We start from the raw sequence: 27670 nt of genomic DNA, 5'->3' as shown, positions 1-27670 counted from the left end.
AGATTTTTTTTTTATATATACACTGCTCAAGTGTTTGAATTTTTACATGGTACCTCTCCTCTTGCTGTAGTTCTACTCGAGCAGAGAAACTCTGCTTTTCATTTGGTTTTTGTATCAAAGGCAACATCCTGGATTACTTTGTGTCGTTTTTTTAAAGTAATTATCTTTAACTCTCCCCTTTGCACACTTGATATTTTGACATTTAAAATCTTTGTTTTTGTTTTCTCTATGTTTGTTTTTGTGATTTTGAACATATTAAACGGCTCACTCCATTTCACCGTTCTTTTTCAGACTAAAGAACAGCAAGACCAAATGCTAAATCAGAGCAATAAAGTCTTCCTCTACTGCGCCTTTTTGGACTACAGGTGGGTCTGTGTCTACTGTCCCGATGCTGAATCTCTCTCTTTTAGTCGTAGCACAAACCAGATCTCATCTCTCAAGTCCTTTTCTTTTTGTTTTATGTTATCTGGTTCAGCCTGCAGGGCTAAAAAACTTATATGGAGAAGGAAGAAAAAAAATCACATAGGTTTGGAAAAGGTCTATTTCCTTTTTACTTATCTGAACCAAAAACATCCAGTGATAAATGTGCTGCCGTTCCGGTTTTATATTAAGCAACGGTCCTCCGCGGAGACATTGCCTTCTAAAACCTGGATCCAAAAAGCTGTTTGCAGGGCATAACTCATTGTAAAATGAAGTCTGATTGAGTTGGATTCAAAGACTTCCTCCTCTCGCTCCCCTTTGCCCTGAAGCTCATGAAAAATGTGAATTATTAAATTATCCCGACAGAGTCAGCAAATAGAAGTGCGTGTGCCTCCCACGCAGGATTAGATTGAGTGAACGCTGCCAGCAGTGCTCAGATAAACTCGGCCTTGTCTGCTTATTTATCCTCCAGTTTTTAATCTTCCTGCTGAATGCATTTGCTTTGTAAATAATCCCTGCGTTTTGTCTTTTGTCTTAGCACTAATGAGGGAGTGTGGTCCAACAAAGGCTGTGTTCGCTCAGATGGAAACGCGTCGTATTCCGTGTGCATGTGCAACCATCTTACCAATTTCGCCATCCTCATGCAAGTTGTGCACTTGGAGGTATCAATTTTTTTTATTGACCTTTAAAGTTGTTTTTTTAAGCTTTCCACACTTACATACTAATAATCAAGTACTTTCTAGCCTGAAAGTGTTGTTTTAATCAAAACATTTAAAACTGGTTTTGATCCTTAGAAGATTATGATGCGTTAGCGTCTCACTGTGCATTTACCAAAACCAAAGCAAAAAGGTCAAAACTAAATAAGAATAGCAAACCCTCTATGTATTATAAGGAGTAATATATTCAAATTCTGGTCCAGACGTGTTGATTGCAATTCATCAGCCAACACACGTGAATCAGGTTGAATTCTGGACTTTAACTTTACCTCCACATCAGCCTTTTTCATTTAACCTTCTGCAATTCTGCCTTAGATGTCGTTTGAATCTTATTGTCTTGTTTGTGACCACATTTCAGCCGTCAGATGGTTTCTAAAACCACAGCCACACCAACGAGTTCTGATTTGACTCAATTGCTAAGACACCCCTGGTCTTGTGGTCGTAAAACAATCCCAAATCATTACCCTTCCAACACCGTGCTTGACATTTGATATTATTATTCTTATGGGTGCTGATGTGATGGTTTTGGTTTTTGTCCAATCAGACATCTGTGCTTTGGTTATGTTTCCCCCTGCCGCATAAACATACACACACACACACATACACACACGCACACACACGCGCGCACACGCACACACACACACACACACACACACACACACACACACACACACACACACACGCACACACACACACACACACACACACACTCTGCACCCGTTCTTCTCAAAAGTGTCTCAGATGGAACTTTGCAAACCTAAGTCTCACCATGTGTTCTTGTGTGACAGCTATTACCGTCAAGTCTTACAAATCAATTCATTTTCCTGGAATTGCCAGGCTTTGTAATATGTTAGAACCTTTAGAGCCTGAGATCAATGGGTTGCAGTTTCTGTCGGAGCATTTGATTGAGAACACCTGCCCGCTGCTCAACCTCTGCATTCCAACAGAAACAGCAAGAATAACAATCATTTAAAAGATTTTTTTTCACCTTGAGTCAAATGACTTTGTTAATAACACGCTCATCTGAGCCTCAGCTCTTTGTACAAGCACACCGCATGTGTTTTGCATGTGTTTTAGTGGCCGACTGCTTTCCTGCAGTCCGAGAAGAAGTTTTGAAGTGAACGCAGTCTTTTATTAAATTATTCACTCCATACAGTATATCCATGAGCATACTGATGGCATGCATGTGTCTTTGCGCAGTTTTTTTGGGGGGGAAAAAAGCAGTTAGGAAGGGAAATGTTTGTTCTTAATCACCAGCTGTCCACTCTTATTCAACAGTACACCACATCCTCTGGATTCCTGATAAAATAAGTCTGTTTTTAAGAATATAATTGGACTGGCCTTTGTGGTTTACTCACTGGCTTACCACACAGTAATCAGCCCCACAGGGAGGCCCCGATTACGCTTTATTGTCCACAATAGGCCACAGTGACTTGCGAAACATTAAATTTTTCAACATATTGTCATGTTACAACCGCAGACCACAGTGTATTTTATTGAGACTGTATGTAATTGATTAAGACAATAAAGTGGATAAATGTAAAAAAAAAATTTAAATCTGCAATGTGAATCTGCATCTTTATTCTTGTTCTTCTTATAGTTTTCTATCAAAAGTTCCTTTTTGCTAACAGTTGTCCTGTCAATAGATCCCCACCACCAGAGCGGCGTACCTCTGCAACACCTCCAGAGTTACTGCGGACCTCAGAACTAGTCTTTTGATAGATTTTCAAGCAATGTTGCAGTAGATTTCACATTGAGATCAGAACAGAGGGGACTGAAGACAAAATGACAGGAACATGTTTCAAATTTGTAAAAACATCTAAGTATTTTCTACACATTTACTTCAAAATTATGCTTTGCTTTGCGTCGGCCTGTCACATGAAATACACTTCAAAGGATATGAGTAGTTTTGGAAGGAACTGAATGTGATCACAATGTCATTCTTAACTTGTTCTTCATTTTTCAGCTGTGGTTGTTTTGTGCCTCACAAGAACATCAGTCATCTCTCAATGATTTATTACTCTCTAAACTGTGTCCTGTACAATATTAGCCCCCTTAGAATCCAAAGCTTCTATAAAATGCAAGTCTTTGTGCAGTGAAAGTATGGTTAGTATTCACAATAAGCTTTTTTTTTCTTCTTCTTCTTCTTCTTCTTAAAGAGGAAAGTGGATTTCTTATTGCAGCGAAGTGAGCCAGTTTTCTATTTAGGCAGCAGAAGTCTATTTGATGCTATACTTTCTTAGAGTAGGTCTCTAATTAGTGGGATGCTTCTTCCCTCAGCTGCAAGGCATCATCCCACGTTTCCTTTCGCCTGAAGCTTGAGAGTCCTCTGCTCACATAATAACAAGGCACATGCATAAACAGTTCATAGAGAATCAAAACCAAACTCTCAAAATAGCCTGAGCACCAAAACAGGATTAGAGCACTTAGCCAAAACTCTGTGTGTGTGTGTGTGTGTGTATATATATATATATATATTAATATATAATTTTGCTTATATATATATAAGCAAAATTTATACAGATCATAGAAATTAAACCCATCTTCATCCAGATGTCAGTCAGTTTTAGAAGCATTATTTAAAACTTTTTTGACTTCCTTTAAATGTAAGGTGTAGCAAACCTAATTGAAGCCCAATTAACTTTTCTTTTTTGTGTGTGAGTGTAAGGGATGCACTATTTAAGCTAATTTGCACGTCTTGTCCGGTGCTGACAGTGATCTGTCTCTATACAGCTCACTCCTGGCCACAAGATGGCACTATCAACCATTGGGTATGTTGGCTGTTCAATATCCATCTTCTGCCTGGCCATCACTCTGGTTACATTTGCAGTGCTTTCGTGAGTATTATCAACAGTTACTGTGATGTAATTTTTTTTTTTAGCATCATTTTTTTATTTGCACTAATTTATTACATGACTATGAACGTGTAACATTGACTTCTCTGCATCCGTGTCCACGTTGCAGGTCTGTTAGTACCATCCGTAATGAGCGCTACCACATCCACGCCAACCTGTCCTTCGCCATCCTGGTGGCAGAGATCTTACTGCTCATCAGCGCTCGCTTTGAGCCGGGCACGGTCAGTGCATTCTGCAGCACCTCTAACTTTACACATGATGCTCCTGAAGCCATATGTAGAGCTATGCAAATACCAGTGTTTCTACAATTTTCCCCCTTAAAAGTTCTATCTTTATATTTTCTAATTTATCCATTTTTAGTTAGTGTTAGGGTTTGCATGTTTTTGACATGATCATACAAATGTTTTTTTGTTGTTGTTTTTTCTACAGTGTTTGGTTTTTGGTGTAATGGGTTTTTTTTTTATGTTCTGGAAATTGAAACACAAAAGATTCACGGAAAACAAAAATATGTGTTTTCCACACTCAGCTATATTTTTCTGCCCTTGCTCAGACTTAAAAAGTTCAAAAAAGAAAAATCCACATTAAAAACCTTTTGAGACTGCTTAATGACTTTTAAATATGAGGGATGATGATCAAAACATTAACAGAATCAAAAAGTTGTGACGAATAGTGAAGTTTTGCTGAGGTCCTGTTAAACTGTTGCTATGCAAAATATCTCGGTGTTACTTGGTAACGCTTTTCCTTTTATTGTCACTCATAAACAGGTAAGTCAGAGGAGGATCTAGCTATTAACTTTCTGATGTTCTTCCACTTTGCAGCTGCCCTGTAAGGTCATGGCCGTCCTGCTTCACTTCTTCTTTCTGAGCGCGTTTGCCTGGATGCTGGTGGAGGGTCTGCATCTTTACAGCATGGTGGTGAAGGTGTTTGGCTCAGAAGGCAGCAAACACTTTTACTACTACGGCATTGGATGGGGTGGGTCTTTTGTTTTTCTTTTCTCCCAATTATTAAGGATTTCTTTCCACATTGTTTGACTGACTTTAGTTCCCACGTCATTATATTTAACAATCTTTTATTTGTATGTAATGAAATAAATTACCATTATTCAGTCAATGATTAAACCTGCTTTTAATAAAGATATTAGGTAAGACATTAGGTTATTTAAATGAGCTGTAAACTTGCAAACAGAAAGGGACATTTGTGTTTTTTTTGTTGTTTTTTTTTTATCACTTTGGACCTCTTAGTATGACATAATCCTGTTTTATGTTTTCCTATTGGCCAAAGCAGTTTGTCCTTTTTTGTGACTAAATGAAAATTATAATTATTAGAGTTGTCTGGCAGCTAGAAGTAAAGCTGTAATGGAAACAAAATAAATATGCTCATTTAAAAAAAAAAAAAAGAAAAAAAAAAGGAAACTAAATCTGCTGTTGGCTGAAATTAAAATTAATCTTTTCTACTTTGTATCTTAATACCTCCCTTATGGCTGGTTCCTTTTTATGCACAAAAAGAAGCCATTATTTTCTAGGAAAATTACCAAATTAAACCGTTGTAGAAACTAGACTCAGTGCTGACGGACATGTAGCAGCCCTACCGGGGTGAGGTTTTGTAGATTTAAGAGTACGTAAAGTGATTAAAGTCTTCCTGTGGACTCAAAGCTACGAAGAAAGACAAACAGCACAAAGCAAAGTTAGGCATAAAGGCAGCAGGCTTTATGTCAGAGATGTGTGACCTGTGGCTCTTTGAATTTTCAACAATAACTCTTAATAACGTTGGCTAAAAATGATAAAGGTTCAGTTTTCAAATATAGATATAAGAACGACTGCAGTTTTAGCGGTTTTTCAATGTTTAGCTGCATTGAATTTCCACAACAAAAAGTACCATTAATATTTACCTCATCTATTTTTTGTTGTCATTACATTGGAAATGTCTACGTTTTTGTCACATAATGTCCCACGATTATCAATATTCTATAGAATAAAAAAATTTACCTATCCTGTTTATTACCTCAAAATTTCTTTAGAAGACATATGTAAAAAAAAAACAACTAAGTTGTCTCTTATTAAAAAGTTGTGGAAAATTAGCAGAGTGGATGTAGGGCAAAAATGTCTCTTTGGATTAAAAACGCTACAGATGTAATATTGAGGTTTTGTTGTATAATAAGTTAGATTAAAAAAAGCCCAGTGATTTACTATTACTTTAAATCATCGGTCATGTTTTGCTGTTGTGCAAAATGTTCTGCCTGCTTCTTTCTATTTGCTCATTTTCGCTGGCAGATACGTCACAAAGTCCTTCCTGAATAGAGACTCTGTTACATCTGGTTGTGCTTAATCCATATCTCAGATTTGGGGTGTGTTATTAGAAAATGGTATTTTCAAAATAATAGAATTAAGTTACAGTCAAAGATTGTTATCAGAAAGGTTGTTGTGTTGCTAAGCTGTTGAAGTAGGGATGAGTTTATGCTCTGTTTCAGAATACAACAGGGGTAAAGAAGCAGAGGAAAACGTGTTTTCTTTTTCAAAATATCATCAATCTAAATTGCGCTAAAATACAATTCACAATCTTTTAAACAAAGACAAATTAGTGGGCTTTATGTGAGTTTCATTTGTATCTAATTTGCATCCCATGTAAAAACGCATAAAGACCTTAAAATACATTCCTTTTTATTGCTGCATGATCCCTCTCTGTTTATTATTATTTTGAGTACATTTATTCAGTGGACATAAAAATGTTAAATGTTTAACACAGCACTTAGTCTTCTCTAACATTTAAGACAGCTGCAGCATACAGTGAAAGGAGAAGCAGGTATATACGATCAAGTGCTTTATTTGCTTTATATCAAAGTCTCATTTCAATTACTTGTAGTACCACACTTATGTATATATTTTTTATAAATTATATATCGCTTATGGTTATATTTGTATTTGCTAGTATTCAACACTTTGGATGGAGCAGCATGTCAACAAATTAGCAAAAATTAGCTAAACTGTCTTAAAAATGAAAAAGTACAAAAAAAATGCTTTAGTTGAAACATTTATTTTAAGGATTGATACAGATGGGAATAAAGCACCACATTTGCAAAGTTTTAAAATTTGCTAGATATTTGCGCAATTAATGATTTTGTTGTTTTTCTTAGACAGTGCTTTAACTTAAACTAACCATTACTACAAATAGACTGCCATGGTGTGTTATATGTTGAAATTTTCACAGTTCCTTTCACAGTTTGATACATATGCTTTAGATAGAAAATGATCAGCATAAATTTGGCCACTTGAGCCTATTAAGCCCCCCCCCCATCGTGTTTCAGCTCACGTCAGCCACGCCTAATGCTGAATGTTTTGTTGTTTTCTTTTGCCCCAGGTTCTCCACTGCTGATCTGTGTTGTGTCTGCAACATCGGCCCTCAAAAGCTACGGAGAGACTGTCAAGTAAGTACGACCCTCCGCATGTGAGGACTCTTAATTTGTTCCATGACCGCTGTTGTGTAAGAATGACATCACCTGTGAGAGAAGGTGGAAACAACAGCTTCTAATGTTATGTAGAAAGGTCTAGATTAGCAGCATAATGCCTAAATTTGCACTAAAATAGTGCAAGCTTTTTTCATGGAAAGCTTTGTAACTTTCCCTTGTTGTCTCAGCTGCTGGCTGTCGCTGGAGATGGGAGCCATTTGGGCGTTTGTGGCGCCTGCTCTTTTTGTCATTGTGGTGAGAAACTTCTTAAAAAATATGTTTAGTTTTTTTTAGCACAGCTTAGCCTCATTTCCAGTGTATTTTGCCTTATCATTTTTATTTTCTCAAATCTTTGATCCCCAGGTTAACATAGGCATCCTGATATCTGTGACGAGAATCATATCAAGAATCAGTGGGGAGAATTACAAGGTTCACGGAGATGCTAACGCGGTCAAGTGAGTTTGTTTGCGCGATCAGAATCTTTCACTTACACAACATATTTATCCTGCTTAAAAGCTGTAATCGCGTTTATCTTTCGGTTTGCTTGAAGGCTGACAGCCAAAGCGGTCGCAGTGCTCCTGCCCATACTCGGCATTTCCTGGATCTTTGGAGTTCTTGCCTTCAATACACACACGACTCCGTTTTTATATGTTTTTGCTATATTTAACTCATTACAAGTAAGTTTTCCACTTTTCAATCTTGTTTTCATAGTAAAGGCGCCAAGCTGTTTGAATTTCATGTCTTATTAATTATCTGCTTTCTTTTTAGGGTTTCTTTGTTTTCTTGTTCCACTGTCTTCTCAACTCTGAGGTATGGAATAAAACCCTTGGCGTATATATTATATTTAAACAATTCATAACATTTTAACTCCTTCATATTTTGTCTTGTAATAATCACGTGGATTTTCTGTGATAGACAAATAGAAGGTAGTCCGTAATTGTAAAAAGGCAGAGGAAATTATACACACTTTTCAATTATTCATACATGAAAATGTAAAACAGAAAAAAAAGAATGATATGCATTTGTGAAAAAAGCTCATCAGGAATTTTGTTGAACACAACCAGTTATTAGGTTTAAGGGCAATCTCATTTTACTTTTTGACACAGGTGCACATTTAATTAGTAAAACAATAAAATTGGTGAGATGATCTGAAACATTCAGCAGTGGCAGAAAAAGCAAAAACATAAGAAATTTGTAGGAGGAGGGAAAAGTTTTGACATATCTTTATCATAGAAGGTTTTAATTAGCAAGAAGCAGCAATGTCTCTCTTTTACAACATTATTCAGTTTGATTTTTTTTTTTTGCTTCAAATACTTTTGATTCTTGGACTTTATGGTTTCTGATTCTGTCTGCAGGTAAGAGCTGCATTCAAGCACAAAACTAAGGTTTGGTCTCTCACCAGCAGCTCCATAAGAAACGCCAATGTGAAACCATTCAACTCTGACATTGTGAGTGTCAACACTGATGCATTAATGCGCCAACAAAACTGGATCGTGTTGCTCCTAAAAGCCTAATGCTCCCTTTTCCTGTCTCGCAAAACAGATGAATGGAAACAAGGAGGGTGTAACTCCCACTAAGATGAACACATGGGACAAAAGCACCAACTCGGCCAACCGTTTTGACCTCTCCGCTGTGTGACAGGAGAGCAATGTGTGGCTCACTTGGGTGGAAAGGCAAACACTGGCCAGAGTACTCTTCCACTCTGTCATTACATGCAGTCAATTTGAAGTTGTATAATATCTTCACGCTTGAGGACAAACAGACTTGTTGGACTGAGCTTGATATTCTCCCACACAGAATGTTCCGTGTTGCTCTCAAAGTAAAGGGAAAAAAATCTGATTATTCAGGAGAGGTCCACAGGATTAATGAGAGTAACCCAAATGCTCAAATAAACAGCATGGCACATGCAGGAAACACACCTGTAGCTAGCGGAGAGTTTGGCAGATGAGCTGAATCTGCACATTTCTGAAGCAAGACCAGAATGAGCTGCTAGGCCGACGTTTGTGACATCGTTGTCTGAGTTTCTGCTAAATTAATAGAAAATCTTCTGCTGCAATATTCTCTAACCAATCTTTCATCTTGCAATGAATGTTTAAATTCACAATAATGGCCTAAACTGTACACTCCTTTCTTACGTACACATTTTTTTTTACATTATGTGAAGTTACAACTAAGTGATTGGTAAAGCCTAAACGGACTGTGAAGCGGTTTCCCAGACTCTGCATAAATGGGACAATCAAGCCCCCCTTCATTCAGTGGTTAACCTTTATTATCTTTGCTAAGCAGCGTAGAAACAAGACAGTCAGTTCAGGTAGAACAAGTTTCCGGCTAGATTTTGAAGAATAACATTTCATAACATTTTTTTAAAAGTACAGAAGACAAAAAAATCGGAATCAGCCTTTAGTTGTCAGTGTACTGAAATGAGATTTGCTTCAGTATAGCCCATCCAAAGAACAAAAGAAAAGACAAACGAACAATGTAAGGCATCTGTAAACAGGTGCCTGAGGCTGCTGCCCCCGTGGGAGGCGCTGCCCTTCCCTTAGTAGGCACATGATGTACATCTAGACTAAGACACATCTAAAGACAAATGTATCAGTTTCTTCTGTTTCTAAAGTGTTAGAACTGATCTCACCAACTGTAAAAGGATTGAGAAACACACAAAAAAAGTCTTTCAGAGGACCTAAGAATCTGAAGAAGTCCAGAAATTAGCATAAACCCTGAAGAAACATCTAAAAGAAAAACTCCTGCTCTCCTTTACATGTATTTCTGGTGCCAGTGTGACGTTTTGCTGCACATCCTCCAGACAGAAATGAATACCCAACACCGAAACACACACCACACATCGATGTCCGACCTTACATCCGCACAGGCCAAAAAGACTGAAATGGTTTCCTGCTACATTTGAAGAATAACATTTAATTAAACCACAGAAGCCATAATGAATCAGAATCAGAAATGAGATTCTGGGATGCTGTCTAAATCTCACCAAAGAAGACTGAATGATGATGTTGAATCAAAACAATCAGAACACACTTGGGCAACCAGACTGATGCCATTTTTCTTAATCATATAAAGCAAATTAACAGTGGAAGAAAGCTTTGAAAAATTTTTTTTTTAACTTCCAAAAAAATGACTATTTTGATGGGATGAAACTCTATTGCGTGTATTATTGGAATAACAAAATGAGACTTACTTTGAGCAAGATGGAACCTAAAAGAACCATATTTATGTATACGATGAGCCATATAATCAGGTGACTAGTTATCTAGATCAAGTCTTTCCTTCTCGTAATTGGTTGAATATAATAAAAGTAGATTTCTTTCAATGACAAGACATAGGATTAGTATTGATCTTTTCATCAAAATGATTTTGGTTTGTACAGTAAACGGTGTTATGATGACACACGCTGTTATTTGCAGGCAGGAATTAAGCACACTTTATTGTGTTTTGAAACGAACTTTCAGAATGTCCTCAGAACTGTTTGCATAATCATGGACGAAAGGACCAAGAACACACAGTGTTAGTTTTAAACATAGTGTTATTTTATACTTTTAGAACAACACAACACCAGCTGTTAATCTATTTTACATCACAAAGAAAAAAGTGTTGACTTTGTCTACGTAATTATGTAGTTGACACAGTATTAATATAGTTTCGGGGACAGCACAAAATAATATTACAGAGGACTCTATGACAGTGAACCTAAAAGTCTGTATTTATTCATGCTGTGATTCTGAGTATTGTGTTGTGTAGCCTTGGAACTTTGTTACAGCTGCAAAATTACTTTTGTTCACAGTGTTTATTTTTATTTTTTTCTTGAAAAATACTTGCTGGAATATTATTATTATTATTATTATTATTATTATTATTATTATTATTATTATTATTATTATTATTATTATTGCAAATGCTTTTTAAAGAACAGTGAATACTTTTAATGTGTCCTACAAAATTCTGTGAAATATTTTTTTTTATGTATTTCTGCTACATTTTGCTAGATTTTTATGGTACAAAAAGTATGAATCGTGTTTTACTGCAGAGGATTGAGATTGATTAGGGTTGGTGTTTTTGTTCCTAGATACTTTGTTTAAAAATATCCTTTATTGTACACTGTGCCAAAATTAAATTTCTTATTTACTGTAAGTGGATCAGCACTCACTTTTTTAATATCAGAATAAAATTTAATATTTTAGCATTTGTGTGATTTTGGGTAGTTTTTTCCTGCAATGGTACTTAATTTGTATATTCAGTTCTATTTTATGTCATATTATATTTATGTCAAGAATTTGTCATTTTCCCTTTATTCTGAATTTTTACAATGATTTTCAAAAGTTTAATATTATCCCTTGCATTTTGCAAAGCTGTAAGTACACGTTTCTTTCTTTTAGGATTATAACTGTTATTTCCACAGTAGTTCATAGTTTTGTAGTGAAAGAAAACGATTTTCATTCGTTAGACATTCATGTCTTTAAAAACATGAATCCTTTCCCTCCCAGTTCACATCGTTCTGCTACTTTTATCATATAAAATACAAAATGTCAAAAAGTTGGAGGGGTACTGTGTGTATAAAAGTGAATCCAGGGTGACTCAACAACAAATAACCTGACGGTTTCTTATAATCAAATAGTAGAAATAAATACTTGTCATCTATACATTTTTAAAACGCATATTAAACCTTAAGTAAGGAGCCTGTTCTCATTTGACATACAGGTTAAAGCGCATATAAATTACATTACAGCTAAATGAAGCTTCTGTAAATAGTTGAATTTACGAGATGGCCATGAAAGCACCACCAACAAAAACATCTTCGGCTGTTTGCGCATGCTCAACATGAGGCAAGAATAACTTGCGGGTGGTTGGAGAGGTGAGAGGCACAACAATGTGTGAGCTCAGTGTTTAAATACAAACGACCATACAAACAGGCTTCATTAAGACGGCTTTTTATCGAGAGACGGTTTTAAAGAAGCGGCTGGGACTTAGCTGGTGGACCGCTTGCATTTTACCCGCATACGCTGTTGCTTACTACTTCACGTTGTTACTACTTTTTGTGTTGACGGCGATACTTCGTCATGTTGTCGATAATTTCCACCAATATGAGGCTTATGAAACGTGAAGGCGGCATTTTTCATCCTTGACATGGAGCTCCCCGGTGTTTCGGCGAGTGTCTGCTTCAGTTGCAAAGTCATTCTCTCCCAGCTTCTCTGACATACTGTACTGTACATAGTTTTATGTTTATATCCATGGAGTCTGTTGGGAAGTTTGAGTTCAACAGGAAAGACTTGGTTGGTCACGGTGCCTTTGCCGTTGTGTTCAAAGGCAGACACAAAGAGGTAAATTTCCCCATCTGTGGCAAATTCAGATCAACCTTGAAAGTAGTTATTGCTCTCTTTATTGATGTTTTGTTTTGTTGTTTTCTAAGAAACGTGACTGGGAAGTTGCTGTAAAGTGCATCAACAAGAAAAACTTTTCCAAATCACAGGCTTTGCTTGGAAAAGAAATCAAAATATTAAAGGTAATGTATTTTTTTCTGATGTTATGTATTTATTTTTGCGACTGTCTTCTACAGCACTTTTAACAACAACAGTGTATTTTCAACCTCTTCCAGGAGCTCAAACATGAGAATATTGTCAGACTACTTGATTATCAGGTAAGGATGGCGTTTCTTATCACTGCTCAGTCTCGCATGCATCTCCATGTTAGTCTTGACTCCCAGATGATGAAACTTGCTGCAACATTTCATGTGAGATGTTAGAGTCAGCCCAGCACCAGACGGGCCTCTAAGCAGAATTTGATTTGGTAACTTTCCTACTATGATCACCCAACACAACTCAATGTCACTTTCTTTTTCCCAACTCATCTTTGCGTGAACTTTTAAGCATCACACCTTTGAGATTAGGATTCTGTCTGGAAAGAGACAAAAGAAGAAAATAATATTGCTTGACTATTGGTTGACTGTACAACCAAACCTGCATTGCTTAAATCTTACAAGTCACGTGATTCACAGTACCTAGAATTGCATGTTTAGATATGTGAGTATCTGTTTTTATAAAGAAATAATGATTGACGTTAATACTAAATAGTGCAGGAAAGCTATGACATAATATTTTTTTCTTTTATGTAACACAGATTTCTTAATTGTATGTTTATAAACCTGGCTTTTTTTGTAGTTTTGTTGCTCTTGGGGGCCCTCTGTTGGTGTGTGGGAGCTCTAAGCAGTTTCTTTGTTTGCTTATGCCTTTGGCTAGTTCTGCTAGTCCAGAGGTGGGCAACTCCAGGACTGGAGGGCCGTGTCCTGCAACTTTTAGGTGTGTCTCTACTTCAACACACCTGAGTCAAATAATGAGGTCGTTAGCAGGACTCTGTAGAACCTGACTGCACTTAGGAGGTGATTCAGCTGTTGGATTCAAGTGTGTTGGACCAGGGAGACATCGAAGAGTTGCAGGACACCGGCCCTCCAGGACCAGGATTGCCCACCCCTGTGCTAGTCGCTTCTGTTGTGCAACCACCATGCTGTATTATAATCTTAATCATCTAATTGACATCTAAAAGTACAAAGCTACCTTATATTGATTGATTGTTAGTCTGTTATGCCTATTGCACAGCTAATCTCATGGGTTTTTTTACTGGACAGGTTGCACATATTACACAGCACAAACCATATGTTGGATGTGAGTTCACCCTCTGCGTTCCTCTTATCACCTTACTGACACCTGCCAGACAGTAGGCACGGCTAAGCTGATCTCCTACAATGTCTGACAGATGGCAGGGTGCCGCAGGTCAAACAATGGCTTAGAAAACACAGTCTGAGTGTATATATGGAGCAGAGACACACTAGAGCACAAGCTTTTTTTTTTATTTAACCATAGTGGCCATAAGGTGTTTTCAACCTTTTTTCAAGTGGTAAACATATGTTAAAGTGGGACTCCAGGCATAGTAGCTTCAACTGGATTGTGTAACTTGCTTTTCTACTTGTTGCTTTCCCCTCTAGTCATGTTGTACTGACACCCTAAACTTCTCGCACTTTCTGCCTCACTTGATATTGCCTCACTGGTCTGCTGCTGGTGGATTTTTTATTTTTGTTTTTCCTTGTAATGGCAATAAAGAGGGGTGCTGAATCGGGAAAGAGTCCTGGATGATTCGAGGGCTCTGTGCTGAACGCCGGGCTTTAGCTGGATCTAGTTTCAGGCTCCCGGGTTCTCCATTATGGCCGTTGAGAATTTTAAGAAGTTGTTATAAGGCAGGCCAAAAAAAACCCAGTGGGGTCCATCTAATACATGAGGTGTCGTCACTTGTTTAACCTGTCAGTGTGCTTTCTAAGACACTGATGGACTGTTGCATAATTTTCCATCTCAGTCCATGAATCAAACATGGATTCTGTCTGTTTGTTCAATCATCTGATCGGGTTTTAGTTGCTACAGCTGTATTTAATAAAACATTCAGCTGATTATTTGTGCTTTCCATGTCAACAGGAGATGGGTGGATGTATTTATCTCATAATGGAGGTGAGTGGAGATTGAAATGGTGCAGACTGATTTATCTTTATGTTGAAAAGCAAACCGAATATATATATATATATTTACATTCACCATGCAAATGTTACCTAGTCTTCTATTAAGACTTGTCTGTGACTTGATTTCAGTACTGCAATGGAGGTGATCTGGCCGAGTATCTCCAAAGTAAGTGCACCCCAACACAGAGCTCAACGCTCAAGCACACATACCTTTTCTCCCCCTTTGTCTTCCTTCATACTACAATGCAAAGCAAAAAAGGAGGATTTTAACGCCATACTCTGAAGGGTTTTACTAATAGGTTGGAGAACTGTCACATGTTTCTTAGATTTTTGAGAATCTCACTGTTGGAAATATATTGCAATACTTCTTTTTCTTTTACATTTTAATAGAATGTTAGGATTTTAATTCAGGGACCCCATTAAACATATTTTAGCTTCAGATGATTACGGGGAAAATTTACCAGACTTTTTTTTTTTGTTTTGTTTTTTTTTAAGAAATACATATCCTTGATAAATTAAGCCTCTTTAGTAGACATTTCTTGAGTTCCATTTGACTTATTTTTTTCTGGAGATGCATTGAGATCAACTAATTGGTTGTTGAACAACTGGTCAACAACTAATTCTGGTCAATTAGTTGTTGACCAGAATTAGACACGTTTTCTTTTTTCCTTGACCTTGTTGGATGATTATCTAACAAAATAGAAACTCAAAATTTCAATCTTTTTTTGTACTGACCAGTGAATTTACTGGTCATGTTTCATTCAGGCTGAAATGGTGAGGCGTCACCTCTGCTAATAATTTAAGTATTTATTAATGGCTTTCCTGAGGACGGCTCGAGTAAAAACAATCTTGAATGCTGTTAGTTAGGGTTCTTAAAGAGAAATCATAATTGGTGGAAGTCTTGTTTAAGCCGGTCAAAGCTTTTAAAAAAAGCTGAAGTTTTAAATTGGCCACAAAATTTTGGTGGCATCTCAACTACCTTTTGCTAATTATTTGACAATCAACACAAAATTTGTGGCTGTATACAGAAATCAGGTTGTTATTTCCCTGTTAGTCATAAGGTTGGGACTTTTGAGCTTTTACTTTCTCAACACTGGCCTTTAAACATGATTTTACCATGGAGGAGGTTAGATTTTCCTGCTCTGCGTTAATGTGCATTTATATATACTGATGTGCGACCTTGATATAATTCTGCTCCTCCTCTTTATTCTCTAAACCTCCTAAGTTCATGCCAAGAAAAGGCACATATAGCTATTTACAGATTAGCACTTTAGGAAAGGTTGAGGGAGCACCCATATGACCTCACCCATCTGCTGCTAACGTATCCCATGAGCTTCAGTGGAACAACATAGATGGGGGACGAGCTCAAGAATAAGATACCTTAGTTTTTTTTTATTATAAGTAATTATAGCTCTACTATAAAATACTATGAAGTACAGAAGTACATAAAATAAATAAAATTCTGCATGTTCCACATTTGAGCCGATCTAGTGTGTTTCTCTCCTTTTAACAGCCAAAGGAACACTGAGTGAGGATACCATCCGGGTATTCCTGCAGCAGATCGCTAAGGCCATGAAAGTCCTGCAGAGCAAAGGCATCCTCCATAGAGACCTGAAGCCCCAGAATATTTTGCTCTGCCACCCAGAGGGTCGCAAGTCCAGCTCCATAAATACCAGCATTAAGATCGGTAACGGCTTTAGCCCATACTGCCCAGAATGTCTTTCCAAAAATGGGCTGCAGACTCGTGCTGACTCTGCATGTCCTTCCAGCTGATTTTGGATTTGCTCGGCACCTGCAGTTAAACACTATGGCTGCTACGCTGTGCGGCTCGCCCATGTACATGGTAAGTTCTCGCTCTGCCTTCCTGTGCCAGCAGGTTGTAATGCCCTTAAGCTGTAAACGGCGTTTGTGTGAACACAGGCTCCTGAGGTCATCATGTCCCAGAACTATGACGCCACGGCCGATCTGTGGAGCATAGGCACTATTGTATACCAATGTCTGACAGGAAAGGCCCCCTTTCATGTGAGTGAAACCTCCAGATGCATAAGCACAAGAGAAATAACAGTTTTTAAATGTCCTTTCCTTTACTTAATGTGTGTGTGGTGACTAACCCTTGCTCAGGTCCCCGTCATTGTTTTGTTTTAGGGCTTAGAGAGGGCGTACTAACTAGTGTCATAACTTGCTGTCTCCCTTTCATAACACAAACAACAAGATGACCCATAACACAGCCGTGGCAAACAACACGTCTGTGGGATGAGTGTTGTAAGATGGAAAATGCTGGTGGAGTAATGAAGTACTGCTTCCAAGTAATGAGCCGTCTTTATGGAGGGGGGCATGCGGAAATGGCCGCGGGTCACTTCTCTAAACCCAGAATAAACAGCGTTTCACAACCCCACCTATTACTTTCTTCTATTCACGTGGCTGCTGTAGTCAAACTGTTATTTACAGACCGACTCAGATGTAACTTTAAACACAGGCACAGGTTTGACCTCAGTTTTGTTTTATTTCTGTAGGCCTGTATCATCCCATTCTTAATGCATGGCGCTGTAATAGGCTGTTTGCTTTGCTTTAGCACCGAAGCCTATTTTTGTTGCACTTTCTGAGGTCGATAGGGAAATTTATACCCTATGGCTGCCTCTGAGGTCATTGGGTTGTGTTAAGTCCAAGGGTTAGTCTGAAGCTAGCTACTGCTTCTGATATTTTTATGGCTCCCTCGGTTGGGAGACCTTCCAATTTGTCATGTCTGTGTTTGGAAGTATCTTTTACACAGTAGTTATTGGAAATGACAATAAATAAACAAAGCTATGTTGGGAATATCGAGTTAGAAATGTTTGAATTCTGAATGAGGTACGATGACATATTTATTTAGTACTACACAAATGGTAACCAAGTGACCAATATGGGTATTTTCAGTAAGAACTCAAGGTTGTACACAGTTTTGTCATGTTTAACAATTAACAGATCTACTTTAGTGTAACTGATGGCACACAAGCATTGTAATACCTAACATATTCTTGGAAATATAATTTTACTAGAATTAGTACAGGTACAGTAGAGGATCATTTATGTAATTCAAACTGTGTTATCTGACTCTAAATCAAACACAAATTAATCTGAGAGGACAATAACAAAAATAGTGTGTTGAATTTTATTGCATCATATTCTGTTCTACTTGAATGTATTATTTCTAGGGTTTCTACATACTCTTTAAATGCTTGGATACATGTGGGGAAAAAAGAAAACTGAGTTTTGTCGTGGAAAAAATTACTTTAGCAAGAGTCTGGATGAGAAGAAATGAGAAATTTATTAAAACCTTGCAAGGTGAGAACAGAAATACAGAGTGAAAGGAGTCTGTCAAGTCTGCTCTGACCAACAGTGGATCTGGCTTCCTTTTGTTCTGGTCAGAGAAGACAGACTTGATTAACGATAGGTATGAATCCCTGATTGTTATGTACCAAGGATTCTGTGGAGCCCAACACCGACGATCTTGCCATTTGTCTATTGTTAAGGAAAGGGGGTTATTATTTCATGCTAAAGAGGGCAGATAAGTTCTGGGTTGGGCAAGTAACACTTAGATAGTCTCCAGGATTAAGGGGCTCTCCCCTGCTGTTGTGACACTGCAGAGGTCTCTTGACCAATCTCATGATTAGACTATGCAGATAAAGCAGAAGAGGGGTGAGGAGCACATTATAAAAATTTCCATTACAGTTTTGAAAAAGAAGGTTTTGGTTTACAGACATTTATATAATTCTAAAATCTAAAAATGATTATTTTTTTGTCTTAACTTGTCTTAGTTGTGCCATATTCCTGAACAAGTTTACGTTAACCAAATGAAAGCACAGAGCTAAAAGCCCACTGAAGAATCCAGAAAGGCAATTCCTCTGCATGTTTAGGTTCTGGACGAGTTGACCGTTTAGAAACTAGATCTGATTCAGATCCCGCTAAACAAAGCATTCAAACAGTCTTTCTTTTTTTTTAAATACATTTTTCAGAAATAAAATGTATTGAACATCACAAATTGTGCTTTAAAGAAATGCGTTTACACCCGTTTTTTTGTTAGGTAGATCTGAGTTAGTCTAAATGTCCACAAAGCAGTGGAGTGGCCCGTCATCATACTGCCGAGTTAGGAGCCAACTGGAGCTTTGTACTTGTCCTTGATTTATGAAGCATAGATGATACAATCTAACTGTAAAAATGTTAATAAATTGCCATGGTAAGCGTTTCAAGCTCAAATGTTCATAATGTTGGAAAAATTGAGACAATTTTATAATGGAAGAAATTCCAATCTCATCAAACTGCATCGAATTCTGACGTCATATTGAAACACATAGAAGCAGAATGTGCTGCGTCGTAGGTTCCCTGTGATTCCAAGCACATTTTTCAATGGTAGTTCATTCTTTGTTTTAATTAAAACTTTTCTTGTTTGTTCAGGCCAGTTCGCCACAAGAGCTCCGTCTGTTCTATGAAAGCAACGAAACTCTGCTACCCAGGTAACTGCGTGGCTTCCTGACCTTTCCCCCTACGCTGATGTACAATCCAACGCTTGCACGTACACGCCCACACACACACACACACACACAATGCGTGGAAAAGACGATAGGAGCCGACATCGCTGAGAACCCTGGTCATGTCCGCACTCGATTTGCTAATAAATAACAGACAACTGTGCATATGTGACCGAGGTGTAAATGCATTCAAGTCGGCAGACACATGCTACCACGGTTATATTTAGACGTCAGTAAATATGTCCTCCACCAGCACTAAAAATAGTCCTGACGTGGAAGAAACCGATACAGACACCTGATAGGATCCATCAGCTATTTTCCATGATCTATTAAATTCCGCAGATGTACAATGATACATCTTGTGTCCTTTTAATCTAGAAATCATTAATATGATTAACTATTTTCAGGAACTCAAGAACCACAAACATATTTTTTTTTGACACCGAACGTCTGATTTTAAGAACTCCAACCTGGGAAGGCATCCAGCTAGATTTATGGGCTGTTTGCCTACTTTGTTCACGCTGTTTTTTTTTACTGGCTGGTCTATGGCCCACAGCCACGCTTATCTTATGCAATGAAACAGCTGGGCGATAAGATGGGTTGTGTTTTTGTATGAGGAGGCATAGTTTGTTTTCTTCTCTTTCTATATATAACCTGCCCTGAGATGCCAACTAATGGTCTGTGCAGCTATCTTTTTCCACACAGCTCACATAGCATGGCGCACACATAAATACACACACACGCACTCTCACACATACACACTCAGTCTGACAGTGCACACCATGTCGCCAAGAGCTGTGGTGCTGAAAACGCTAATTAGATTAAGAATTTCCATATTTGTGCAAGATTTACACACTGAAGCAGCATTTTTCTAAATATTTATATATTTATCACAGTGTAGGCAACATGCACAAATGGAACAGAGGAAAATTGCTCAACGTATCCATATTTATGATTTATACTTAGGAGGGCATTCGAATTAATGAGGAAAGCGGCAAAGGCACACATCTGTTTAGTATGAGAGTTTGAGTGCACATATTCAGAAGACACAGTTACAAAAGAAAGGCTTAAATTACTTTAGATGAAGCATTTGTGATGGCTTGGCTTTACAATTCTTGTTTTGTTATTGGTGTATTGTGAAATGAAATAAGCAGATGTGACTTTCAACTTCTTCTAGCATCCCAAAGGAGGCTTCAGCTAACCTAAGACACCTGCTCCTGGGGCTTCTGCAGAGAAACCACAAGGAGCGGATGGGTTTTGGTAAGTCTGTTCCTTTTAATCTCCCAGATTTTTTTTTTTTTTTTTTAAGTGTGACTTATGCGAACGGCACGTCAATCTTTTCACTTGCAGAAGAGTTTTTCCACCATCCTTTCTTGGAGTCAAGTTCGCCGGCAAAAACATGTACGTACTGTGCCTTGTGAGTCGTTACCCCTTGTTGTAGTGCCGGTAAAGCTGCTGTACCTCAGCTCCTAACACAAAGCAGGTGTGTGTTTTCCACAGGTTCGCCTTCTTCTGTAATCTCCTACACCAACACTGGATCAGGCAGCTCTTCCTGTAGCTCCTCCACATCTCAGCTCGCCTCGCCACAAGTATGTTCTCCAATGAAGAGAGAGTTCTCTGTAAAATAGAGAAATGCGTATGATTTGTTTGTTTTTCTGTGGAAGTGGAGGAAAAGTTGACATGCCGTATAGAAAATGACTTAATTTCTAGAGGCTTCTAACAACATTTGTGCTTTCTTTGATGTTGTTTTTAAACATCCCACTGATGCAGAAAACAATCTTCCCCAAGTAACAACTTCCACACTGAAGGTTGTTGGGATGGGTTTAGGAGTGGTGCCTTCATTGACTGGAAAAAAGATCAGATTTTTTTGGTTTCTGACCTGCCAGCTGTTTATCAAACCTGATCAAGCAAAAAATGTTTTCAAATATTTTTGTGTATCTCTAATTGTTTGACACAGCATTCCGATGGAGAGCTGCACCTGCCAACACAGGACTCCACCGGCTTACAAAGCAAAGCAAAAGCCACTAAAGGCAGTAGAAGCCCACCATCATGTGCTGAAGATTATGTCATGGTGCCAGCTGAGCTGTCCAATTTGACATGTGAGCATCCCTGACAGATATCTTGGTTATTTAATTTCCTGGGGGGAGGCGGGGGGTTCACCCTCTGCTCGTCTGATTTTTGTGTGTTTTGTTGCTTTTTTTTTTTTTTTTTAGGTGAGTACACAAGTGAGCTGGAAGATGGATCTCCCACTGAAATTTTCTTAGCAATCAATAGGTGAGTATTGTACAATCTTATCTGATTTAAGATTTAGTTTATCACTGTCAGAAATTACTGCTCAAGTTTTTTTTCTAAGCCAGTCTTATAAAATCTTTTAAGGAGGTATCCACTGACCAGGAGAGGTTCTGAACCCGTGAGAAGGACACCAGTACATCCTTCTCTTCTGAACTCTCCCAACAAGCCTGTTAGGTAAAAGGAAACTATGAAGATCTAGATTTGTGTTAATTAATCTTTTAGTTAATTTTGTTTCTTAGTTATCTCACCCTAAATCACTCACACATTTCTTTGTGTCACACACAGCAATCCAGCTGCATTAAATGGCCGCAAATGCAGCCCGTCTGTACCGATTCCCGTCCCAACTCAAATTCACAACTACCAGCGCATGGCGCGGAATCTGCAACCGGTCAATGTAACCCCGCTGCAGTGTGGACGGCGTCGAGCTTCGTGTCCAGTTGTTGTCACCAACTTCCCAAAACTGGCAAAAGGAGGAGCGCAACCAGAACAGTCTTCCCCACTAGGTAGCCAAACAGTTGTGTATTTTTTTTTCTTCTTGTGTGTAACAAGATTTTTGCAAACATGGTATATACTAAATAATATTGTTAGTTACTTAAAGCCCCAACAGTGACACCTGTGTCAAGTCAGGTTTATTAGTATGGCACATTTCAGCAACAAGGCAGTTCAAAGTGCTTTACAATGTTAAAAACACAATACAGTGCAATTTTGTCAAATCCCATCATCAAAATCATCAAGCAAATACGTATTGAATATGTTGATCAATGTTCCAGTTACTAGAAATTAAAAGCAACTCTAAACAGGTGACTTTTTTAGCCTTGATTTAAAGTTACTCTGTGTTTCAGCAGTTTTGCCGTTTTCTGGAAGTTTGCTCCAGATTTGTGGTGCATAGAAGCTGAATGCTGCTAATTTATGTTCGGCTCCGGTTCTGGGGATGCAGAGCAGACCAGAACCAGAAGACCTGAGTGGTCTGGAACGTTGATACAACAACAGCAGATCTTTTAATGTGCTTTGGTTCTAAGCCGTTCTGTGATTTATAGACTAACAGAAGCATTTTAAATGAACAGAACCATACAGCCAATGGATATGCCTGTGGATATGCATAGAAACAAAACAGGACACACAGAACTTTTCAGAAAACCTCTGGAAAGCAGAGCAGAAGGAATATAATTATTCCTATCTCTTAATTGTTTTTATATATAAATTCTGAATAAGAAAGATTTATTTTGTTGTGCTGTTTTTTTTGTTTTTGTTTTTTGGATGAATGTAAAAAAAAAATGCAGCAACTGGTTGTCAGATTTTTTGTGTAGTTGGAAGGGTAACCATAGCTGGTTAGTTGCAAAGACAATGACGCAATAACTGATTAATTTCCATAATTGAAAAGGAATTTTGTTAGATGTGTTGAGGATCATCTCTATCAGATTTTGGGTGGTAACAAATTTGTCTGACACACGGAGACAGATCTAATTTATGACGCTAAGTGGACTTTTAGGTTTATTTAGTGATAAAATCTTCCCTTCTCCATGTGTTCAGTCTGACGCATTCAATTCTCGCAGCACTTGCCTTGCAGCTCGTCATGTCTGAGGTATATGAGGAAAAACACTCGTCATCCGATAAACAGAATGATAATAATGAGTTATGTGATACTCTCTGCTTCAGCTGGGATGACCCCAAAGACCTCTGAGCAGATTTTCCCGCTCTGCACAAGAACTGGACTGCTGACTGGTTCTCCCGATACAGAGGTCACTCCAAGCCACAAGGTCAGCTGTGATGTGTTTCTAGACACGTACTTATCAGTTGTTTTAGATCTCAAATGTCCATTCTAAATATTGTTTTTTTTTAGAGATTATAACGCATAAAATGGGGGAGGAAAGGATATGTGGCTGCTTCGATAGAGGCAGTAACTTTGAATAAAGCAGAAAATTAAGAACTTACAAGTGCATCCCCATTTATGCAACCAAACCTATGTATCTAACCTCTACCTCATGTTTATTAAAAACAAAAAAAAGTGCATCAATAGGCATCCAGTTGGTTAGTGAAAGTTCTTTGTTTTATATCTAGTTCATAGTCTAAAATCTGGTTTTAAAACTTAGGTTTTTTGGGGGGGGTTTTTTTCTAACAGCATGTTCAACCCAGAAAGCCAAACCGAACCAGGACAGTGTCAAACCTGCAATGCCTCGATCAATCTCCTGCTTTCCAGAACAACATCAGCAGGAAGCCGGCCAATAAAAAGGGTCCCTTTAAAAGGTATCATTTTCAATGATAATGTAATGGCGTGGTGCCAAATTAAATACCCATTTGTAATAGTCGATATGTGAAGGAAGTCTGTCTTTTATCTGAAAACACGTTGTCTGGTGTGTTGCACTGCAATGTGTCTGTCTGCTTCCAACGTTCAGATCCCTCAGCACCGGCAGGCTTTCCGACATGCTGCTGAAAGCGGCCTTTGGAGCTAATCTGTTTGAAGAAGGATGCGATCGGGGCTTCAGCTGGGAGAACAGCACTGATACAACAGGTAAAATGTCAAATTATCACAAGTATTACCAGTTTATGTACTTCTAATCAAATTAACTAAGTTATTGTCTGTTCAATTTACTGGTTTCCTTCTTAAGGGTTTCTGTCATTCTTTTTTTTTTTTTTCCTCTACAGCTCCACCTACTGGATGTTATAAAGTTTTTCAGTTTTCAGACAGCCCACCGCCTGCAGTTTTTGCCATGGGTTCTCCACCACAGGGAAACCTGCTCTCATGTAGGGGCTTTTTTTTCTTTACCTCCCTAATAACTTGAATAACTATTTATTTAGACTTTTCCTTTGGGGAGTTTGTAAATGAAGCAGGTGTTGTAATGTGTTGCAACTGTCAATATGTATTTCAGATTTCTTGCCAGCCATGTTTATGGCAGTGACACTGTTAAAACTTGCATTTTGCCTAACTTGCAGGCTCTCCCACCTACTTTAACTCCGGTTGGACACTGAACGTCTGCCCTCTCCAGCGGGGAAGCCGACAAAAAAGTGAGACTGAAGCAATGGATGCCATCCCAGAGAGCAGTCTGATTTTCCACCCTCCAGAGCTGCCTGAAGATACACTGATGGAGGTAAAGATGAATAAATTCTGTCTACAAAAATGACAAATTCTACATCTGAGGTTTTTGCTATTCGTGGAATTTCATACCCGCTGTCTTTTCTCAGCAGGTTCATACAGACGCTCTGAGTGATTTACGCTTCACTTTGGCTTTTGTCAGCTGTGTTATGGAGTTGGCTTCCTCAAAAGGCCCAGCGCCGGAGGACTTTGGCAGTCCTGATATTTCCTTTTTAGAGCAGAGCATTGTGACAGATCAGATCAGCCTTCTGAGCAGAGAGTGGAGGTAAGAAGCATGTCAAATTAATAAATGTGAGTCACTGCCTGAGTTGTATGATGCCATTCCCTGCTTGTACGAAGTCAGAATGACGGGTCAGTCATCTTTTAAGTAGGTTATAAGAAACCGTTCAACAGAAATTGTTAAGATGGAAGATGGTATTCAGAAGCTTTGGATTTTTAAGTTTTATTGCATAAAACCACATTTATTTGTGGTTTTCTGTGACATAAAGCTACACATAAATGGATCATTTCAGTCTAGATTTTTATTGATTCCATCTGCAAACAGTTAAGTTTCAAAACCAGATTTGTAGGCAAACATCTTGGTAATATGATGAGTTTCTTAAAACTCGTGGCATGTTCTGCTTAGACTTGGAAGTTAGTTTTTCCAAATTTCAAGTTGTAATTGCAACTAAGACGCGTCAGCTTCAGGTGTGACGTCATTGCCGTATCTCAGCCTTGACTCGCACAATAAATCAAATACAACATTAGCCATATAGTTTCACATTTTGTTTCATTAAAACGTGAGATAAGTGTCAGGCATTGACTTACTTAAAAAATTATGTCCTCTCAGGATGTGCAGGGGTTTTATGCTTGTACACCTTCTCTTTACAAAGTATTTCTTGTCTGCTTCCAGCTATGCAGAGCAGTTGGTGTTGTACATGAAAGCTGAAGAGTTTCTGTCCTCTGCACTGCATACCGCAAAGGAAAACATAAAACAAGGCCAACTCCAGACCTCTTTGTCAGTCAAACAAGGTGAGATTATTGACATGGAATAGAAATTTCAACTTGAGTGTGATTGATTAAGGCCATCAGGAAGAATCTGAGTGTTTGGGTTGTATTGTCTTATTCAGAAGTTGAAGGGAAAAGCAGACAGAATTGTCTAAAACAGAATAAGATTTTCGGCAAATTTGGTTTTATACTTTGTTGGTGTTGCACCTGTAGCATGTAACAATCAGTTATGCATATATATAGACTATCTCTGGTTGTATTTTGTACTTTTATATTTTACACACCAATTGATCAAACACATTTGATTTTATGTTTTTAAACAATGCATAAGATGTCAAAATTGAAAAAAAACTTTCTTTTTCTATTTTTCAGTGATCAGAAAGCTCAACAGCATGTACAAGAACTGTGTGACCTATTGTCGCTCCCTGAACGATCAGCTTCAGACCTTCTTGCTTGACAAACAGAAGCTCATGGACCGCTTCACTAGCCTCACAGCAGAGAAGCTCATCTATGGCCACACTGTGCATATGGTGAGCTCATCTTATAGTGCCAAAGCTTATATCACATCAGATTCTATGATCAAGGGATGCTTATGTCAGTCCTTAAAATGCTTGTGTACTTACAATATTCAGATTCAATCTGCTGCTTTGGATGAGATGTTCCACCACGGTACAGCGTCGGTGCAGCGTTACAATAAAGCTCTTCTGCTGATGGAGGGTCTATCCCGAATCCTCACAGAGCAAAAGGACATTGACAGCATTGAAAAATGTGTGTAGATACCAACAAAGCAATTTTTTATCACATTGCTAAATTAGACTTGAGATGAGTGCATTTCACATGTGATCATCATTTGTTTTACATCTTTTCAGGTAAGAAGTGCATTGAGCGACGCCTTTCAGCTTTGCAGACATAATGGTATCCATCTCCCCTCAACGTAAACGGTTCATTCAACACAGAAGGACTTTGATCCCATGTCGGAGAAGAGGCCACAAGAGTATCTAATGTTATCCTACCATCCCATCTAACTGCAGCATCACACCAAAGAGCAACATTTTTCAGCTTTATGTTCTTAAACGTATATTGTGAATGATTTTAGGCCATTTGTTATTTTTATTGTGCTTCTGTTTTTGTAGATCAAATGAGGAATTTATTTAGAGTGGGCCTTTGTCTGAAATCTTTCTTAACTTCAACTTGAGTGGGTGTATATTTTTGGATGAAATGACCAAATATTGCGAGTGTGTAGCAATGTTAGGAAAATGTGCCTATATGTATATAGTGGGCAAAATGAATGTAACTGAAACTAAAAAGTGCTTTGTTTTATGACTGTCAGTCCTTAAGACAAATTTTTGCATTGCACTACACGTCTTTTAAAATGAGTTTTGTTGGAACAGAACAAATCTCCTGTTTACTCAGGTAGCGACGCAGTCATTTACGTCGTTTTTGCATGTAAAATTGCTCATGTTTGTGTGCACATTATTTTGTTTGCTGATGTTGCTTTTTGATGTTTGTTTGGATGAATACAAATTTTGACTGGTTATTGAAATAGTTTTTGTCTTTTAAAGGACATAATATTTTAACAATTTACTATTTTGTGAATATATTTTAGCAGAGGAGTGGTAGAATTAATCCAATTACCTTTTCTATTTTCAAGAGTGTTTGATAAATTTGCAAAAAATTAGTTGTAACACTGTGTGATGAAAATAAGTCATTTATTATCTATGATAATAAAGGCCATTTCTTCTTAATCTTTTTGCGCTTTTTGTATTCTTTTAAATAAACATCTTGATTTCGGTTAAAGTAGCATCTCCTCAAGTCCTGACAGATTTAAAAGTTAACCATAACCTCTCAAACT

The 27670-nt window shown here is 38.0% G+C and overlaps 2 protein-coding genes across 5 annotated transcripts in view; both read left to right on the top strand.

Annotated features, from left to right (window-relative positions):
* adgrd1 (adhesion G protein-coupled receptor D1) overlaps positions 1–11625 on the top strand; it is a 35399-nt gene extending 23774 nt beyond the window's left edge. For all 3 annotated transcript variants that reach the window (XM_081610512.1, XM_008417482.3, XM_081610513.1), the window contains 12 exons: positions 292–365; positions 959–1082; positions 3870–3973; positions 4101–4212; positions 4810–4963; positions 7346–7412; positions 7622–7688; positions 7797–7888; positions 7984–8110; positions 8202–8243; positions 8789–8881; positions 8976–11625. In XM_081610512.1, coding sequence (XP_081466638.1) covers positions 292–365; positions 959–1082; positions 3870–3973; positions 4101–4212; positions 4810–4963; positions 7346–7412; positions 7622–7688; positions 7797–7888; positions 7984–8110; positions 8202–8243; positions 8789–8881; positions 8976–9071 — 1152 coding nt within the window. In that variant the 3' untranslated portion in view covers positions 9072–11625. The remainder of the gene's footprint in view (positions 1–291; positions 366–958; positions 1083–3869; positions 3974–4100; positions 4213–4809; positions 4964–7345; positions 7413–7621; positions 7689–7796; positions 7889–7983; positions 8111–8201; positions 8244–8788; positions 8882–8975) is intronic.
* A 619-nt stretch (positions 11626–12244) lies between these two features.
* ulk1a (unc-51 like autophagy activating kinase 1a) lies at positions 12245–27563 on the top strand. Of its 2 annotated transcripts, none has more exons than XM_017306703.2 (26): positions 12245–12763; positions 12853–12945; positions 13039–13080; positions 14903–14935; positions 15073–15109; positions 16457–16630; positions 16713–16786; positions 16864–16965; positions 19375–19433; positions 20626–20708; positions 20799–20849; positions 20949–21037; positions 21406–21547; positions 21662–21722; positions 21825–21914; positions 22026–22243; positions 23397–23497; positions 23860–23984; positions 24134–24249; positions 24384–24482; positions 24672–24826; positions 24924–25096; positions 25724–25842; positions 26191–26348; positions 26451–26586; positions 26688–27563. In XM_017306703.2, the coding sequence occupies exons 1-26, from the start codon at positions 12662–12664 to the stop codon at positions 26729–26731; spliced, it is 2676 nt and encodes an 891-aa protein (XP_017162192.1). In that variant the 5' UTR covers positions 12245–12661; the 3' UTR covers positions 26732–27563. The 2 variants fall into 2 exon arrangements, with proteins under 2 accessions (XP_017162192.1, XP_008415707.1); XM_008417485.3 differs by having other exon boundaries at positions 12247–12763; positions 24921–25096.
* The last annotated feature ends 107 nt before the right edge of the window (positions 27564–27670 follow it).

This window comes from Poecilia reticulata, chromosome 9, assembly GCF_904066995.2.
Source record: "Poecilia reticulata chromosome 9, P_reticulata-male-v2, whole genome shotgun sequence".
NCBI classification, from domain to species: Eukaryota; Metazoa; Chordata; class Actinopteri; order Cyprinodontiformes; family Poeciliidae; genus Poecilia; species Poecilia reticulata.
Note: the sequence above shows the minus strand (reverse complement) of the source record. Positions and strands in the feature narration are given on the sequence as shown.

Bases quoted from the DNA above. Each gene is read 5' to 3' on its own strand.
- ulk1a (XM_008417485.3), top strand. From the start codon at position 12,662: ATGTTTATATCCATGGAGTCTGTTGGGAAGTTTGAGTTCAACAGGAAA. The intron at 12,764-12,852 runs GTAAATTTCCCC...TTGTTTTCTAAG, and splicing joins TCAAAGGCAGACACAAAGAG to AAACGTGACTGGGAAGTTGC. The intron at 21,038-21,405 runs GTATGTTCTCCA...TGTTTGACACAG, and splicing joins CTCAGCTCGCCTCGCCACAA to CATTCCGATGGAGAGCTGCA.